The sequence below is a fragment of the Euprymna scolopes genome, chromosome 20 (genome assembly GCF_053919585.1).
Source record: "Euprymna scolopes isolate OS-2025 chromosome 20, ASM5391958v1, whole genome shotgun sequence".
Classification (NCBI taxonomy): Eukaryota; Metazoa; Mollusca; class Cephalopoda; order Sepiida; family Sepiolidae; genus Euprymna; species Euprymna scolopes.
This window is the reverse complement of record NC_136501.1, coordinates 114,116,149-114,135,615: the sequence shown is the minus strand read 5'-3', so window position 1 is coordinate 114,135,615 and position 19,467 is coordinate 114,116,149. Positions and strand designations below refer to the sequence as shown.

At 33.2% G+C, this 19,467-nt stretch overlaps 1 protein-coding gene across 10 annotated transcripts in view; it reads left to right on the top strand.

The window, feature by feature from the left end:
• LOC145241576 (ankyrin repeat and IBR domain-containing protein 1-like) overlaps positions 1-19,467 on the top strand; it is a 575,864-nt gene that overhangs the window by 518,437 nt on the left and 37,960 nt on the right. For all 10 annotated transcript variants that reach the window (XM_080104665.1, XM_080104657.1, XM_080104666.1 and 7 more), the window contains 3 exons: positions 449-593; positions 13,983-14,158; positions 17,827-17,915. In XM_080104665.1, coding sequence (XP_079960791.1) covers positions 449-593; positions 13,983-14,158; positions 17,827-17,915 — 410 coding nt within the window. The remainder of the gene's footprint in view (positions 1-448; positions 594-13,982; positions 14,159-17,826; positions 17,916-19,467) is intronic.

The window sequence follows — 19,467 nt, the reverse complement described above, 5'->3', positions numbered from 1 at the left end:
TCAAATATCATTGATAAAGTAGTTTTATTTTTGTAAAGAAAAAAATCTTTTAAGTGATTAATGTGAATTCATAAGCATTACAATGATACACAAAACTAATTTGAAACTCTATTCTGTGAAGAGTGATATTAAGGGGAAGTTAATCGCTGTTGAATTTCAAAATGTTATTGTGAGATCCTCGATCACCCATAAAATTTGATTTTCTTTTTTAAAAATAAAAATACTTGATCAATTTATGTGATCTTTGGTGTGCTATTTTTTTCCATCATGAATAGATACCCCATAAAGATTTTTTTCTTGGGAAGGGGAGGTATGGACAAATCCTTTTTTTTTTGTGCCTGAGAATAATTTAACCCCAACCCTAACCATGAAATACATAAGAATTTCTTTAATAATGAAAATAATTTCAATATTTCTTCATTTTTCTTTCTGATTGTTTTCTCTTCAGATATCTTAATTTAAAAATTCAGGAGGGTGATGCCCACCACATTACGTGTCCTGGTTACAATTGTGGACGGTTGGTGCCTCTTGATGTCATTGAAAATGTTGTATCAAAACCAATGGCCAGGCGCTACCTACAATTTGATATCAAGGTGAGTTATGCCTTATTTAAGAATACTTTCTCACTGGCTCTCTCTATCGGTCTTTGACCCTATTAGGCAATCTCTCTTTGACCTTATCTGGCTCTCTCTATCTTTCTTTGACCCTATCTGGCTCTTTCTATCTCTCTTTGACCCTATCTGGCTCTCTATCTCTCTCTGGCTTTCTCTAGTATTTGCTCTCTACCTATCTCTTTCTCTATCTCTTTATTCTATCTCTCAAATTTGCTTTTTGTCTTTTTATTTTTATCTATTTATGTACTATTATATAAAAGTCTGTATCAAATTCTTTCCTGTCTGTTTTTTTGTGTAAAATCGGCATTCCTCCTGGTCACAAAGAATAGTTTGCCTTACATCACACAAACCAATGTTATGTATGAATTCAATTGCCAGAGCGCTGCTGGCTATGTGGGTTGAACCTCCTTACATTTGCAGACATGCATTAACCAACATATACCGGCAGAAATTAGGCTAGGCAAACCACATTGCTCTCACCTTTCCTCTACCCTGGAATCTGCCATTGGCTAACACCTAATTGAAAATCCAGCTTGTGCTAATGCATAGAAAATGGACTGTTTTAGAATCTTACACCAGAGTGTCTCTCAAAATCATTTAAAGATTTTGGAGTCAGTCTCGATTTTTTGTTCACATAGGCCCTCTGTCTGTCGGCAGAAGGAATTTATTAAATCATTGGACTTGCTCGGAGATATATTTTAATCGTTCCCATACTCTCTCCATCTCATTTGACATACATTTTATATAATTGTATATATATATATATATATATCATTTTATGCAAATTCCCATTCATTTTTTTTTTTACTTGTATATCCCTGAGTATTTGCTCTTTTGTGACAATTTAATTCGTTTTTTGCTTAACCAACGATTAACTCCTGATGAGTTTTTGTTCTTAACCAACGATTAACTCCTGATGAGTTTGTTGATGAAAGGGACCTTTAGGGTTTTTTCCATGTATTATTTTTAAAGTGCTATATAAGTTTTGTACCATTAAAAAGTTATTATATAAAAGGAACTTCGTGTGTCTATCTGTGTGATTCGTTTCCTATGGATTTGTAAACAGCTGGTCCAATTTTTATGAAATTTCACACAAATGTACTTTATGTGTCTGGCAATGTTCTTGGTTATGGTTTTGCATTGGAATGTCTTGAATAAGTATCGATAATTGAAATAATCCAATGAAAGAGGAACAGGCGATTTTGACCAAAGTTTACACCTTACACAGCCTAACATCACAAGTGCATTTGAGAAGTTTTGTTACCACACAAGCCGAAAAACACAATATATAAAATCAACAGTAGGTTCTTTGATGTGACAGCACATTTGAAATTATTGTTTCTGTTTAAAGCACAATTGCACCATGATACTTGACTTTTTCATTTTGAATTTTAATTCAAGCCATTATAAATAAAAAATAATTTTCTAAGATCAGCATTAGGCTCTCTACAGTGCAATGTAAACTACAATGTATTGTGGGCTAAGTCACTGTAGGACGGCATGTGAAGCTTCCTTCCAGTGCACTGCGGTGGGTCCCCAACTAGAGAAGGCAATCATTTTGATTGAAAAATGGGCTATTTCATTGATTTCGATAACAATAAAAATATGAGTGTGAAACATTCATTGATCATCATTCAATCCCAGGCAACGTCAGGTCTCCCTGCTTTTCATATGTATTTTAATGGAGAGTTGGCATCTATAATCAAATGTATATCACTGCCTACTTTATGATTATCTGTGATTTTGTTTTTAATTTTTAATAATTAAAAAATGTTTTATACTATTTAGATCATTGCTACATCTTCTCCTTTTTAATGTTGATGAAATTTATTGCAATACAACTAAATAATAGTTTCATAGAGTGAATAGAAACTTTGTAAGACAATGAGGACATTGCGAAAGCTGCTGCAAAGAAGGTGGATTCTCTCTATCGAGCGAGAAGACTCCTATCTGGGAGTATCTTGTATTTTTACAAGGCCACTATTTGCCTATGCATGGAATATTGTTGCCACATTTGGACTGGTGCATCTACCACTAGCCTCTCGCTCTTGAATAGGGTCCAAGAAAGAGTTTTCAATTTAATAGGTCTCACTTTTCCCCTAAGCTCCAACCCCTGTCCCATTGCCACAATGTTGCATCTCTCTCCATCCATAGCCCTGGAGCCCATAGAGGGGCATAGGCCATCTACAACTTTTTGTAGATGTTTTTGTAACAAGGAGTTCTTTTTACAGGGTGAGGGTGCTGGCCCCACGCCCAACCTTCCCAAAAGGTACATACAGCGCTTAGCCTTTCCAAATGGTCACCCATCTGGTACTGGCCAGGCTCAACATTGCTTAACTTTGGTGATCTGGCGAGAACCAGTGTGTCAACATGATTGTGCCCCCTACTTGCATCTCTCTGCCTGTTTTATAAATATTTTAATGGAATGTACTCTGATAAACTTGTTGCACTTGTGCCCTCTCAACATACATATCCCCGACAAGCCTGCTTAGCAACAAAATCACACCCCTTCACTGTTGAGATCCCTAAATACCAGAAAGCTTTCAATTCTAATAGTTTCTTCCCTTGAACAGCTAGACTTTGGGACTTTGGAATTCCCTTCCTGCTACCTGCTTCCCTGACTGTACTGATATGCAGAAGTTTAAATATAATGTGAACCAACATCTTCTTAATCTTTCCTAGACATGGTCCCAAATAGTAGCCCCTTACGTCCAAGTGGTGATATGCCTTGTTCGGGAATGAACATGAGTAAAAAAAAAAAGAAAAAAAAAAAAAAAAAAGAAAAAAGACTTGACCAAGCATCCACTTTAAAAAAAAATCTATTTTACAACTGGTTGAATTATTGAATCATATTTACCTTTCTCATTAACGCAAAAGATCATCATACACGGAAAACCCATGGTATGCCGAGTGTCACATGACCACCATGTAACAAGAAATCAACAAGTTTTTGGAGTGTTGCCAATATATTCAAATGTTGGAAAATGAATTGACAGAATTTTTCATTTGACAATCTTAGTTTGGCTGCAAAAAATTAACTTTTCAAAATTGAGAACATCTTCGGTCAATTGCATGGACATTTTCTCCTCAGACTGGTTGAATATCTTTTAACCAAAGATTGGAAGCGAGATTCAAGAAATATATATTTGTGAAGAGATCTTCCAATCTTATAAAGCCACAGCAATGTATGAAGCCTGGGAAGGTAATGTTGAATATGTTTGATCATCATAATAACAGCCTCTCAGGTATTACCTCCTCTTTTTTTTAGGTAGGGGTTTGTATTATAAGCATTACTTCCTCCTTTTGGAGGTAGTGTAGTATCTGTTCTGTTGTTATGAGATTATCCTCCTTTTGGACCATAGGAAGGCATATATTTGCTATGATATATAATTCCTTAAAAAAAGTTTTTTTAAGCTGAATATTATCAGTTTCAGTATCAAATTTTCTGGAAACTCATATTGAGGCACTTAATTGGAATCACAAATTGGAAAAATAGAACTTTTAGGAGTATCAAAATCGGTATTTAAATGTTGAAAAAAATTGTGCCTATATTTTGATGCCAAAAATGATTCTTTTCATTGTTTTTTGTTTTTATTATTTTTTTGTTTGTTTTTTTTAAGGTTATTTTTTATTAACTTAATTTTTCATTGTTGGTACTAATGATAAAATAATAAATATTTATTAATTTCAAACTACCACTAAAACTAAAATCTGTGGATACCCCCACACCCCACATATTACATGTGCTTTTACAATAATCTAAAAAGTTCAGAACTGTTTTGAAGATTAGTTAAATATTCTTCAGATTTTTTGGTGGAAACATTTTCATTTATTATCCAATTTCCTTTGAGATTTATTTTCTTGTGCTTTTTGCTTATTTCTTTAGCTTTTGGTAATATTGCATTCACAATCCCAAAATTAAGACAGATTTTGTTATATTCTTATGGATTCTTTTTAGGGAAAAGTGAAAATCAATTCTTTGATATATAAATTGGATAACAGCATGATCCTCGCCATTCTAGTTAATCTCTCAACTGGTGGTCATAATTGTTTTTCTGTCTTGTGTATCAGACGACTTTATTAAATGATGTATCGTCAGCTCTTATTAAAATGAGTATTTCAATATTTCCATGTGTCAAGACATCTCAATGGGAGGCTTTGTCTGTTCAACATGATTTGTTTTGGAATAATATTTCATGTAGTAAACATGGATCAGTTAGGTTTTAAAGATCTCACAAAATAAGCAAAACAAAGGGGACAAATTTGGGTCGACACCGTTTGTTTCAACATACATCTGTAATGATATTTGTAAACAAATAGATAATTGAAATGTCGGTAAACCAATATGACACACAGATTTTTTTTATAAAATAAACAAATATTTATTTGTTTAAAATCAAGTTTTCAACATTAAATGCCTTCCTTTTTTTTTTTTTTTTTTTTTTTTACTACTATTTTCTTTGCTTTAACACCATGCAACAAAGAAAAAAGGAAAAAAGATCCCGTAGAAGGCATCTAACATTGAAAAAATTTGATTTTAAACAAATAAATATTTGTTTATTTTATTTAAAAATCTCTGCGTTGTATTGCCTTCTCAACATATTTAAATTTTAAAGCACGCTTATATCATGGAGACAATTTACCAAATAAATGATAAAACTGTGTTTGTTTTTTTTGTCACATGGTTGATTTTTAATAGATTTATTTTAAGAAAAGAGGGGAAAAGATCTATTAAATATTTATTTTTTTAATGTAGAATGCAGTTTTATTTTTTTATTTGCACAACTTTTTAATAAACACCTACAGGCATAGTGTCTATATTGTGGTGTAAATGAAGAAAAAGAGAAACAAGAACGACCGACCGCGTTTTTGTGTGGCTTACCTCGTGTTCATAATGAAGAAGAAAGAAAGAAAAATGGCCGCCCTGTTTCTTTATATGCCTACAGGGTGACCACGAGGTATGCAAATGAGATGCTCCTGATTGGAAATAAAAGAGGAGTGATTTGGGGAAGGAGGGCATTCTGAAGTTTGATTGCGAGCAGAGAAGGTGTATTTGAAGAAGAGAAAAGCTAAAGTTGCAGAAGTTCGTTTTGGAGTGGAGAGAAGCCGCGTCAAGTGGGAACGGGAAGGTGAAAGTTCGGACAGCAGTGTCACGCAACCGACATATATTGTTTTAAATTTTCATTTTAAAGTGAATTGATTATTTAAATTCTAATTCTAATAAATATAAAAGTTATTTTTCTTTTAACAAGAAATAGTTATTTCACATTTTAATAGTTATATCATTTTTGGTTGTTAGTGAGTTAGGAAAGAAGAGCTTTTGTTTTTACAGCAGTTCACACTCTCACCTGCCCCATGGCGTTTGCTGTTGGGATACTATAGATGACCTGTCAACCAATCCTCTCCATCCTTCCCTGTCCTTTGCACATTAGATCACCTCACTCAGTTTCAATCCTGTCCATTCTATGATGTTGTTTGCCCATCTATTCTTCTGTCTTTCTCTCTTTCTTCCTCTTCTGACTGTTCCCTGGAGCACTATTTCGGCAAACCTCTCTCCTTTTGTTACATGGCCGAACCATTTTAGTTTATGCCTCCTGATTGTGCTGAGACGATCTTTATAAGGACCAATGGTTTGCCTTATTCTATTTTTGACTTCTTCATTGGTTATGTGGTCTTTGTAAGAGATGCCAAGCAGTCTTCTGAAGCATCTCATTTCTGAGGCCTGAATTCTCTTCTCTAATTTTGCTGTAAGGGTCCATGTTTCACAAGCATATAGGAAAACCGAGTAGACAAGGGAATACATGAATTTTATCTTTGAGCTGAGCTTGATTGCCTTGTGCAACAATAATCATCCAAAAAATCAGTGGCCATGATGTGTTTGGACATCTGAAGGCTGATCATAACATCTGGCAGAATGTCATGACCAAGTGATGTTACCTGAACTACAAAAATCATTTAGATGAAATCACCAAGAGTAAAGCTTCTGTAGATTTTCATGAAGCCCTCTTCTGCAGAGTCGATGCGAAAAAAAAGGTCATGTGGCATTGTAGTTGCTGCACATGATTTAAAGAATTAACTTTTTAAAACTGAAAAAATCTTCCATCAATTTTGAAGGCATCATCACCTTACACAAATTGCATAGTAATTAACCATAAACTGGAACCTGTTAGGAGTAGTTTAGTATCTGTTCTGTTGTCATAAGATGCAATCCTCTATCTGTATAAGAGCCAGATATGTCCTAAAATGGATTACTGTTGCCACATCTGAGCAGGAGCTGCTCAGCGCACCCTATCCTGCCTTGATAGAGTTCAAAACTGGCTTTGAAACCTAGTAAATGATGCCTTTTCCTCTTCCCTGCAACCTGTTTTCTACAGAAGATACGTTGCAAACCTGTCTCTCCTCTATAACTCTCTTCTAGGCAAGTGCTCGGTTGAATACTAATCCCCCATTCTTGTGAAACTTTCACAAAACACTTGACTAGCTACTACCACTATATACGATTTCCCCACTCTATCTGTGCCTAAATCTAAACGCATATTCCATGAACAAAGCTTCTTTCCCAGAACTTCCTGTCTGTGGAACACTGTTATGCTGGTCTGCTTCCCAGTTGAATACAACATAGTAGCCTTCAAATCCAATGTAAACAAGTTTTTGTTGAGCCCTCCCTATAAATAATCAAAGTCTATGCAATTTACACTATTAGCGACTACTAAACTACCACCCTACATTTATTAATCCTTATCCTCGAGTGGCCTTCAGGCCTTGATAAGTGGTGATTCCCAAGTAAAAAAAAATGAGATCATTCTCTCAGGTATTAGCTCCTCCTTTGTATTGAAGAAAGCATATATTTGCTTAGATATGTAACTCCTAAAAAAATGAGGTCACTATGCAGCTACTTGCACTCTAGTGGGTACAGGTTGAGGGCATCCAATCCATATTTGTAAAAGTTTGTATAAATGGGTAGTGCCAGTGGATCCTCTGTGTTGCTAACCTCTGAATTTGCTACTCGCACTGGATATGTCATCCATTTTCCAGAGTAGAATCAAAGACACATACAGCAGAAGGAAAATGATGGCAAAGGAGTGATAGATAATACAATACTCGTTGCAGACCTTATTTACATTGGAGAGTACAGAAAGAATTGACCACAATGCCTACACTTATATTTGAAACAGCATTTTCTTTGGTTTGTCAAACCTAAGTTTTACAATATATTTCCATTATTTATTTACTTGCAGACTGATATTCTCATCTTCATAATTGTTCTTGTTTCACCATATTTTGGCCAAATCATCCTCTGGCCTTCTTCAGGTGGTTAACCGTGACGGGATAGGAATGCTGAGTCTTGTGACTATATCTCCAGTAATTACTGCCTTTCATAGTTGTTGTCTCACCACGTTTTGGCCAACTAAACCTCTGGCCTGCTTTGGGTAGGATTGAAACCGCTATCTGTAGACAGTGCTCACCTAGAACCATAGAGATTCAACGCCTCTATCCAGTGTGCCATGAGCCCTGAAGGTGAAACAACAGCTATGAAGATGAGAATAACTGTTCCCAAATAAATAAATAAATAAATTACTCATCTCAAAGGATTGCAATAAAGAAAAAAAACACAATATAATTTTCATTAGTTTGTCACACTTAAGTTTAAAATAGCATTTCATTACTTACCACGTAAATTGATTTGACTTATCTTAAAAATATTCCTTGTTGCTTGGGTTTTTGTAGCTGCTCCTTGAAAAAAATCAGTTTTAGCGATCAGTATCTCTTTAAGCTTCATATATAGCATCTGGTATTATCAAATAGTCACCCATTTTAGTAGCAATCAGACTCCACATCACTTAAATTCAATAATCTAACGGGAACCAGTGTGTCAAATGTAATTATGCTTCGAGAGCAATAGACAGATACTTGTCTTAAACGTTCCCCCCATGAAACATTTAGAAAAATCTATATTAGTATTCAAAACATTAATACTGTTATTGCAATATTTTTGATACATTAAGAGGGTATGATCCTTGGAAGTTGGAAGGTTCTACTTATAGACACTGGTGATAGGAACTAACCAATCAAATGGAGCCATGTTCTGCTTGCAACCAATCAGAAACCAGAATCGTTCCATAAAAATATTGAATGATTTTGCATTCTAGCACATAATTTTTTCATGTCAACACGAGAAAGATCTTTTGCTCTTTGCCTGCAAAATTATAAAGTCCAAAGCTCATACAGAACAGCTACCCACTGAAAATTCTTCCTTGCCAGGACTGGTCCCCATTTACTTCACTGGGTTGACGGCAGGAAAGATGGCTTATAGAAATTTTGCCTCAACTAAGGGAATGAATTCCAAAGAGAATCTGTTGTAGGTAATATAGTTTAAATAAAAACCTAATAAAAGGTTAGTTTATAGTCAATTTTCAAAAAGATATCCAACACATGCCAGTGTGTAAAATGGATATTTAATCGAATATAATAATGATTTGAGCTTTGTCTAGTTTTTGTTGTTCCATCATGTGCTTTTATTTTACTCTTTTCCTATTTCAGCTCCCTTATTATACACACATATATATATATATATAACTCCCTCATTTTATATATATATATATATATATATATATATATATATATATATATATGCGCGCACACATATTCTAACTTATAAGTGAGAATGTACATGTATGAGGACACTTCTCAACCTATATGCTCAATGAAATTTTGATTTACAGACTTGAAACTTGGTTTATAGGGTATTCAGACATGTAGAAAACTTTTTAATCAGTTTTCATCTGGAAAAAAAGGGTGCTATGGGATAAAAATTGCAAAATTGGTACTTGGGGATCATCTGTTTGTCAACTGTTTCAGAAGGTTTGAAAACACATTTTAAAGATCATAGTAAGCTGATTTAGTGGTTATCGTACTTGACTCACTGTTTTTAAGTTTTGGTTTCGATTTCAGCTTGAGTACAAGAATTGAACTGTTTAGAAAAAACATAATATTTGCATGCACATGTCTCGGTTTCTTTCATTTTTTTTTTTTTTTGATGAATTTAATGTTATGTTTAATACCAGGCAATGCCAAATACATCTTCTAGTATAGTATAAAAATAATTATCAAATGGGTTTACAGACTAAGGATAGATTCTTTCTACAGAGAATTATGATATTTGAGGGTGGAGCATAACGTAAAAAGAAATTTAAGACTAAATAAATATAGGTATATATGAATTTTCGTCAGAAATGGAGATGGAGCTAGGTTGCAAATATAGGGAAATACAACATCTGGCTTGGAGTTCATTATCTTTTTATAGTATAAAAATATATTTATGGCAAGTAAGCTAAACAAAGGCATACATGTATAATTTCTACTGAGCTCTACTTATATATTGAGCACTGTTGAAGTAAATACTGAAAATATATACTAGTCTTGAAACGATGCCAATATTTTTCTTGATTCTGAATAACACCATAAGGCAGAGCAAATACCATAACCAGGAGTCAGAAAAACATTGTATTCCACATTGTAACCTGGAAAAAAACATATCATAGGGCCACCATATCCCAGGGTTCTACTGCATAGAAGTGTTATGGTATTCTTGATTACCATAAAAACACATGTTAAATGCATACATATTTTCTTAAACATAAAAAAATACACTTGTGGGGAATGATCTTTAGTCTTACATGTCTTACTGATATTTAAAATCATTATCGAAATTATTATTTTATTATTACCACTGGCAATGGAAGATTCTGCTTTAAACAAAATCAAATAAAAATGACAATTAAAAGAATCTTTTTTGGCATTGGAAAATAGGCACAAATTTTTCTGATTCCGATACCATAAAAAATTCTGATTTTTCCAATTCTCGATTCTGATTGTACACAATATATTATACCACCTTATAATGTTATATACTAGCAGGACCCATGTACTGGCATTGCCCGGTGGAAGTAGGTCTACCATCCAACCTGTCAAAAAAATACAAGTATGGTTGTTAGTTAGATCCTCTGCCTACCCATTATGCCAGGCACTGGCACCCATGACCAAAATGAATGTACCGTGGCAATGTATGGACACATTTCATATATATTTATATATTCAATTGTGTATCTTCAAAGTAATATATTTGTTCATATGATTTTTTGCCAAAAAAAAAAAAAAAGGCAGAATTTTAAGAAAAGAAATCTGTTGAGGGGACCGAGTGTAGTATCTGTTCTGATACTGCATCTCACCTTTTCTGACCTCGATCAGTGTAGGAAAAAATTTTTTCTACACTGAGGCAATTCATATTTTTGTTCCTATTCAGCGTGCAACACAACTAAATGGGAGCTAACGTTTGTATGGTAGTCACATGTCAAACTGTAATATGTTTTGTCACGGTCGTCATCGGCATGATAAAATCATGAAAAACTAGTTTCATATTTTGTTAATTGTTTAATTTTTTAAGCATAATAATTCAAAGAAAACGCAACTAATCGGGAGTTAACCTTTTCAATTGAGTCACATGTTAAAGTGTAAATTTGATTATGTTTTGAAGTTGTTGTTGTCGTGTTAGAATATTAAAAAGAATACAGGTTTTTAGTTTGTGAATTGTATATATTTTTTGTTGCATTCTGGTTTTCAGTCAACATGACCATTAGGGTTTATCATCACCAAAAAAAAAATAATAATTTCCAATTTTTCTGATTCTCGATTTCGATTAATAATCCCAACACTAATATATATATATATATATATGTATATAGTGAATAAATAACAAAAGACTATATTCCAAAGTTCATGATGTTGATCATCTTATTTAATCCTTTAATTGAGTTGACATGTACAGTTCTTGACAGTATCTATTTCATAGCACAAAATCAATCACTTAATTATTATATCAATTAGTGAATCTATTTTGCCCTTAACTCATCAAAAAAAAAATAGCAACAATCAATCCGTCAGAAGGAAATAAAGTGCGTTTAACATGATTAAAATCCAAAAATTGGAAGAGAAGCTGTAAATACCTTATAATATTTTTCCAATACACCTTTGAGGAAGTTTGGAAATGAAGACAAAACGATGAACACACAACTCGGTTTGTTGCTTTTTATTTTTCTATTTTGTCGGAATACTATTTCCATTATTCTCGTCATATATATATATATATATATATATATATATATATATATATATATGCACACATACTTAATATGATAACACTTTATTATGATAACAAAAGTCTTTGGTATCTAGACAGAATTCTGCATTTTTTAAAAAGAAAACAAACGATATTTTTCTTCTCTGCATTTCTTTTGCTTTCAGTCATGAACCCTCGGGTAAAAAATGTTTGTGTTGCACCTGTTGTGCATCACGATAAAAGTTTTGGTTCATTTTTTAAGATGAAAGCAAAAATAATTAGTCTTACGTCGAGTGAATAGCTTGAAACGGAGAGAAAAAAGTTCTGTGATGTTTTTGATGTCTATATTTTGACTTCTTTCTATTTGTTGGATCTTTTCAAATGTGTTTGCTCGCGTTTATTATTTACGTTCTTGTAACACATTGGAGCTTCTAAATGATTTAATCTCTATTTGTGTAAAGTTATTTTTATATATTTGTATGTAAATGATTCACTCATAAACTAATTAACCGATCATTATGCATTTTTGAACACAGTTACTAAGTGTTAACAGTGATAATGTTTGTATATTCAGTTAAACTTAGTTTTATGCAAAGGAGGTAAAAAAAAAAGGTACGAGTTACAATAGGTATCGGCCATCAATTAGTAAATATTCTCTAAAGTTCAGAATCTTTGAAGTATTTTGAAGAGTACTTAACAAGTATATTATAATGAAAATCTCCCATTTTAAAATTGAAACGTAAGATTTGCATGGAATTTGATCTGTAGTCATTAGACACTAACTAGCTGCATTGTAAAGTCTAGTCAACAAATGTCATTCATGAGGAATTTGGTAACTCAAGATACACAACACGTATCATTTTTCTTCATGCAACACATATCCTCAACCTTCACTGGTCAGATTTCACTTCCATTCATCATTACACTGCATACACATGTCTGGTAGACTCTTTCCTTGGTTGGGAGTGGTTATACTCTGCTGGTTAGTAATGGTGGAAGTTCCTGAACACATTCCACTCCTTATGCTGTAATAACACTAGCACCTGCTCCATCCTTTGCTCCAATGGTATTAACAAATTAAGAAAACGTCTCCAGTTTAATAGTTTCACTATTCGAATATATGTAGTCCACATCCTCATCGGTTTTATTTTTTACATTTCTTGCATATAAACTGATTATGTTAAAATATCAGTAATTTAATTGCGCTCCTTGTATCAGTTTAATTGAAAATATATTAACATATATCTCTTGACTAGCTGTATATACCCGATATTGCCTGGTTGAAACATATTGCCAGGCAGAGGCATTAGTCACATACTATTTCAAAAATTGACCACATGTTGGATTTAGGAAAGCATAAAACACATTCATTTTTGTCTATGAAAATGAAATGCAAAGTAACTTTCATAGCTTCAACAGGAAATAACTCTCATAACTTAAATAAATAAGCTTCCAGTTTTAAACGTAACTGTTGTCAGCTATAAATAATTGAAAATATATTAACATATATTTCTTGACTAGCTGTATATACCCGATATTGCCTGGTTGAAACATATTACCAGGCATTAGTCATATACTATTTAAGATCCACCGAATGTCTTAACTTTTTATGAAAAGTGACCGCATGTTGGATTTAGGGAAGCGTAAAACATATCCATCTTGGTCTATGAAAATCAAATTCAAAGTAACTTTCATAGATTAAACAGGAAATAACTCTCATACCTTAAATAAGCTTACTGTATGGGTTCATTTGGAAGTTAATGTCTAACAAATGTAAAATGGACGTTAAACTGTTGATAATATCAATGACGACTATTTGCCATAATCTAACTAAGGAAATAGTTGTTTTTAAAGGCAACTAAAATTAATGTAAAATATATTTGTCAAAAATGAATAAAGGCTGAGCATTATTTACCATAGATAACATAAAACTAATTTCTTAATATACAATATGTAAAATTAATTTCTTAATAGGCAATATGTAAATTAATTAATGTACATTGTTTACCATGCATTATGCAAAGTTAATTAATATACATTATATAAAATTAATTATTTACTATATATTATGTAAAATTATTTAGCGTATATTATGCAAAATTAATTAATATACATTATACAAAATTGATATAAATTATGTAAAATTAATATACTCAACGTTATGTCAAATTATTCACTATACCGTATGTGAGCATGAATAAGATCATGCATTAAACTGAATATTTTCTAATATTTGCTTGATTTTTTTTTAGGCTTTTGTGGATAGCAATCCTTCCATGAAATGGTGTCCATATCCAGGCTGTGCAAGAGCAGTCCACTTACCTGAAATAGAAAACACAAGTGGATCAAATTCTTTGTTAACTGCTGTCAAAATCCCTGATGATACATCACGGGCTGTAGATTGTGGCAACGGACACTACTTCTGTTGGTAAGTTAATGATCACTCGCTAACAAATTATTTTTGTGAAAAGAGGCAAAAGAGCCTATCAGTTATTATTGATGACTGACATATTCATTAATAGTTTTACTAATTGAGAATTATTTCATTTAATAAGGTAATTTCTTTTCTCCCATCACTACTGAGTTGGATAGGAATCCATCCTTATATTTGCTTGCTGAGTATAGCTGTAACGTAACCGTTATGCATGAACTGTGTTCATTACAGTTCAAACCTCTCTCGGACCCCTACACTATCTGGTACCATCAAAAAGAAAGAAAGAAACACACAAAAAATTTGATTCTGATTTATTTATTTCTGTTTTAGCAAAAGGCATTTATTATCATTACTTTCCAAACAATGCTTCTTGTTCATTATTTTGAACTGCTCATTTCATCTACCATGAGATTAACAACACCTTTCTGTCTCGACACTAGCTTAAAAGTCTTTCACCGTCATCACGGGGCCACACGTCCATCTCACCCTGCTGGTGTTTTTTCTCTCCAACCACATGTTTTTTTCTTTTTTTTGTCATGCAAACCCATGCACACTTTCTAATTTGCATATGTGCTATTTTGGCTACTGCTGCTAATATCTTTGCAAGCCAGCTATCCTACAGCTCCTGCTGATGTTTTCCTACGTGCTCATACACACTTAGTTGCATAGTCATGGCCTCTCAACTCAAAGTTGGTAGAGTTCCTTCTTAACCAGTTTATAAACTTTTTACCTATGCTATTTTTAAGTGAGACTGTAGCAGCCATTGAGGCTCGCTTTCACAAATATCTGTGGGCTTAGAGGTATTCTAGATGATGTAGAGTCTTACCTTTTAGTAAGCTCCCCGGATATCTTAGTATTAAGTGAAATAAACTTACACTCTTCAATCCCCTCTAACTACTTTAACATGACAGGATACCTCCCACTTTGCCGTAAGGACTCTGATAGATATATGCACGGGCTTGGAGTCTATATCCGTAACACCCTTCTTTTAACTAGAGAGAAAAGTCTGGAATTAGATGACCAGGCTTTTATGTGCTTTCGACTAACATTTCATCACTGCGTTAGTTACTTATATTTTCTCTACCGTTCTCCCTCAAGTCAGGATTGTACCCTGATCGATCATGTCTCTGATAGTATAGATGCAGCACTTTCCTTAGATAGTAATTCCCTGCCTGCTTCCCTGGCTGTACTGATATGCAGAAGTTTAAATGTAACATAAACAAATATCTTGTTAATCTTTTCTAGACATGGCCCCAAATAGTAGCCCCTTATGTCCAAGTGGTGATATGCTTTGTAAGGGGTGAACATGAGTAAAACAAAATTTTTTTTAAAAAGCCAGAATCTGAACTGACTTGTGGAAATAGTCTTCAGTTATCACTACCATAAAAGAGCTTGCCTTTGCCTTGCACATAACACCAAGATATGGGAAAGAATAAGACACTTATACATATTGACTATTGTAAGTGGTATTTTTGCCATTGATAAAAGACCAGCTTAATAGTTGGTAGAAGATGTTATATTACTCAAGGGACTAAGATCATCGTACGATAAAAATAAGTATTGAAAACAATGCTATTGGAGAAATTATACCAGGTAACATGGTTCTAATGGTGATCATGTTATTTTTCAGATCAATATTGAAAACAGTGTTATTGGCGAACAGTTTATTACATGATAAACATCTATTAGCAAATATATTGTTGCATTTTATAAATTTTTGTTTGCATAATAGGAAATTGCCATATCAGATTAAGTATTTACAAAAATTGTAGCGAAGTACATTAGCCTTTAAGAAATAACATCATCAGTAGCAGCAACAGCGGCCCTGCTGTTTTAACAGCATCAGCGACCATGGCTCTCCAAATTGGAGAGCCATGGTAATCTTGGGAAGACAAGTAAACGCGGTAGTTTCCCATTGCTTTCCATCTTGATTAGGGGGCGCATTTCCTTCATTAAGTTAGATGTGCCCCCAGATATCAACCTGGAAATTTCTATGACTTGGCGCGGTACATACAGCGCCTAATCTTCCCAAATGGTCACCCATCTGGTACTCGCCAGGCTCATTGTTGCTTAACTTTGGTGGTCTGCTGAGAACTTGTGTGTTAACGTGATTGTGCCATATCAGAATAACATAATGCAGCAATAATAACTGAAAATTCGCTTGTCAGAATTGAAGTTTTATTTTTAAGAATGAATGCTATTTAGGTGTAACTTTTAAAATCTGACCAACATAATTTCATGGACCATAGATATTGAGGCATTTCGAACTCCAAACTGTTGTTATATAGAATGAGAAAAATACTTATCTCAGAACAAATAAAATGAATTCCCAAAACCAAACAATTTGCACCACTTTTATGTTCTCTTATGAGCATTGAAATGAAAATATAATGGTACTACGCCTTATGTCTTGAATCCTGATTCAAATTTTGAAATCCATCATATTACTTTGATTTTAGAAAATGTCTAAAATTTAAGGGATCTTAAGAAGAAATTGAAATACAAGGAATCTTGCTCAATTGATGTCCAATGACTGTAGAACAAATTTCATGCAAATCTGAAATATTTGAATTTTCAAATGCAAAGTAATGCCCATATTATGTCTCCCTCTTAAAACCCTTTTAAAATAAGTCAAAATACCCTGAAATTTGGAATTAATTGATGTCTAATACCTACACAAAAATCAGTCACCTCCACCATTTTTACCTTTAATAAAACTAAATTAAACTAAATGTAGTCTACATTATGATATCTTATGTCTAGTGTCTTTGTTCCAAATTTCATAATGATTGGTTAATTAGTTTAGGCATGAATCCTGCATATACAAATACTAGCTGGATGCCCAGCGTTGCCTGGTCGTACAATACACTTAAACCTGATATTTTAATTCATTCAGATTACATATGCGTTATTATAGAATCAATTCTCTATTGAATATTATATATTACGAGGAAGACTTTTCCCGGTGGATTGATTCACAAAAAAAAAATTTTTTAAATAATAATGATAATGTTTTTTATTAAATTCCATCTATGTTTGTTTACAATATCATGTCAGCTGATATTTCAGCTTGATGATGAATGCTCTGGAAAATGACTTCTGATTAATGTTTAGTTTTAAAATCTGCAGATGAAGAAATGATTTGCAATGATTTTAAATGGTACCTCTTTTATCATAAATTGAATTCATCATTAAGAAAAAATTAAAATAAAATGGTGAGATCTGTAATCGAATGCTCTACCACTAAGCTATATTTTAAGATGTCAATAATTCTGTTTTTTCTTTTTTTTTAAGAAGAAATGTTTTGTTGAAATTTTTTATCTCCCTTGCTGGCATAGCGTGAAATATTCCCCTGCAAAACTTCTTTTTTATCTCTAAAAAAGAAAGATTATTTTTAGGATCAGATTTTTTCAATTTTAGATACTTAGTGGATGAATTTCTGTTTAAAACATATCTAAGAATGCTGCCAGACATATAAATTATCTTTGTGTGAAATTTGCAAAAGATAGGTTCAGCTGTTTCGGAATTTATGAGGAGGGAACTTTCACTCACACACACACACAAAGTGACATTTATATAATAGTAGAGATAGAGATATAAAAAAAATACATACCTGACTTTATATAAATAAAATCTATTTATCTGTATTTTTTCTATTTCAGGAATTGCCTGGGAGAAGCTCATGAACCTTGCAGCTGTGATAACTGGAAGCGATGGCACCAGAAAATATCAGAAATCAAGCCTGAAACATGTATGTTGCTAATCAAGAAAAGAATTTACCAATTCCTTTTTTTCCCTTTTTAGATGCATCTAGAGTTTTCAATGATGCTTTTCTTCAAATGCATTTGATCATATAGCAAGCAAGAGAAAGGGAACAGATAAAAGGACTAGTTTTGAGACTTTCAATGTATATACAGGGTGGTCGCTAGAAAAGCGGGAAATTTGAAGGTCAGCTTAGATCATGAATAAAATGCGTGATTGCTATTTTTTGATTGGTTCTTTTCTTGTGGAATGGGTGTGCAATCTGCATATTGATTTCATTACATCTTATTTATTTCTTCGATTTAGATTTTGATAGCCACATCATGGACGGGAACAACAGGAAACAGCTTCCAGATTTTCAAAGGCAGATGATAATTCTTTTCAAAAGTGAAAATCCGACTTGTGGACGGACAAAATGTCTGGATGTGTTACCAAATTTTGTTTCAATGATTACAAGGCATCAGTTTGATAATGTTGTTGCAACTTTCAAACAAGAAGGTCCTGAAGCAGCTGGTACTCGCCAAAAAGGCACGGAACCAAAGAAACGAATTTCAGACGAAGCACGTGCTACGGTGAAGGATTTGGCTGTTTCACCTGTGTGATGTGGAGCGATAGAGAGACGTCATTTCAATCAACGAGAAATTGCTTGACCTCTCAATATATTGAAAACATCAGTATTTGAAATTCTCAAAGAAAGTGAATTGAAATGCTGCTGTCAAATAAAATGTAACCTCCTCACTTAGTGACATCAGGAAATGCGTGAAAACAAGTCGCTTGCTCTGATTGCTCGTTTTGAACCAGAGTTCGCTTGAAGAAGAGTATGGTTTTCGGATGAAGCAACATTCTCTTAAGGTTAAGACGCTGCAGTAAAGTGCACGGACGACATTTTGAGTATCTATGAAATATATAAAATAGCATTTGTCTTTGAAAAACTTTGTAAAAATTATTCTTTGTAAAAATAAATTTTTGTTTGACAAATTTCCTGCTTTTCTAGCGACCACCCTGTAGTACTGTCGACTGGGGCTACTATGATAGGTTTTTCATTTCATTATCGTTTAATGTTGAATGGTATTTGATTTTGATAAGTGGTGACTACTTAAGAATAAAAGAAAATATTATTCATTCAGAGAATAGCTTTTTTTATGCACTGAGAGCTACACAGTATGTACAAATTTCCCCAAAACTATATTGATCGTAGTACTATATTGCTCAAAATTACTAACTTACCTTATTCAAAACAGTTTTCCTTCGCTTACCCTATTCAAAACAACTTGACATTGGCTTACCTCATTCTTTATGGCAAAAGCCTTAAATGATACACAAGCATCAGTTAATTTCTATAAAAAATTGCACTTGCTTCTAACTTTTACCTTTGATTTTTGAATGAAATATGCAAATGTTGGACAATCTAAATGATACACCTGTTGATAGCAAAGACTTTTTGGCATGACATCCAACTTTATTGAGTATATGGTGGACATTTTTAGTTGAAACAAGACTATTTAGAGGTTGATTCAACTCTGTAGAATTGCTGGGAAGTG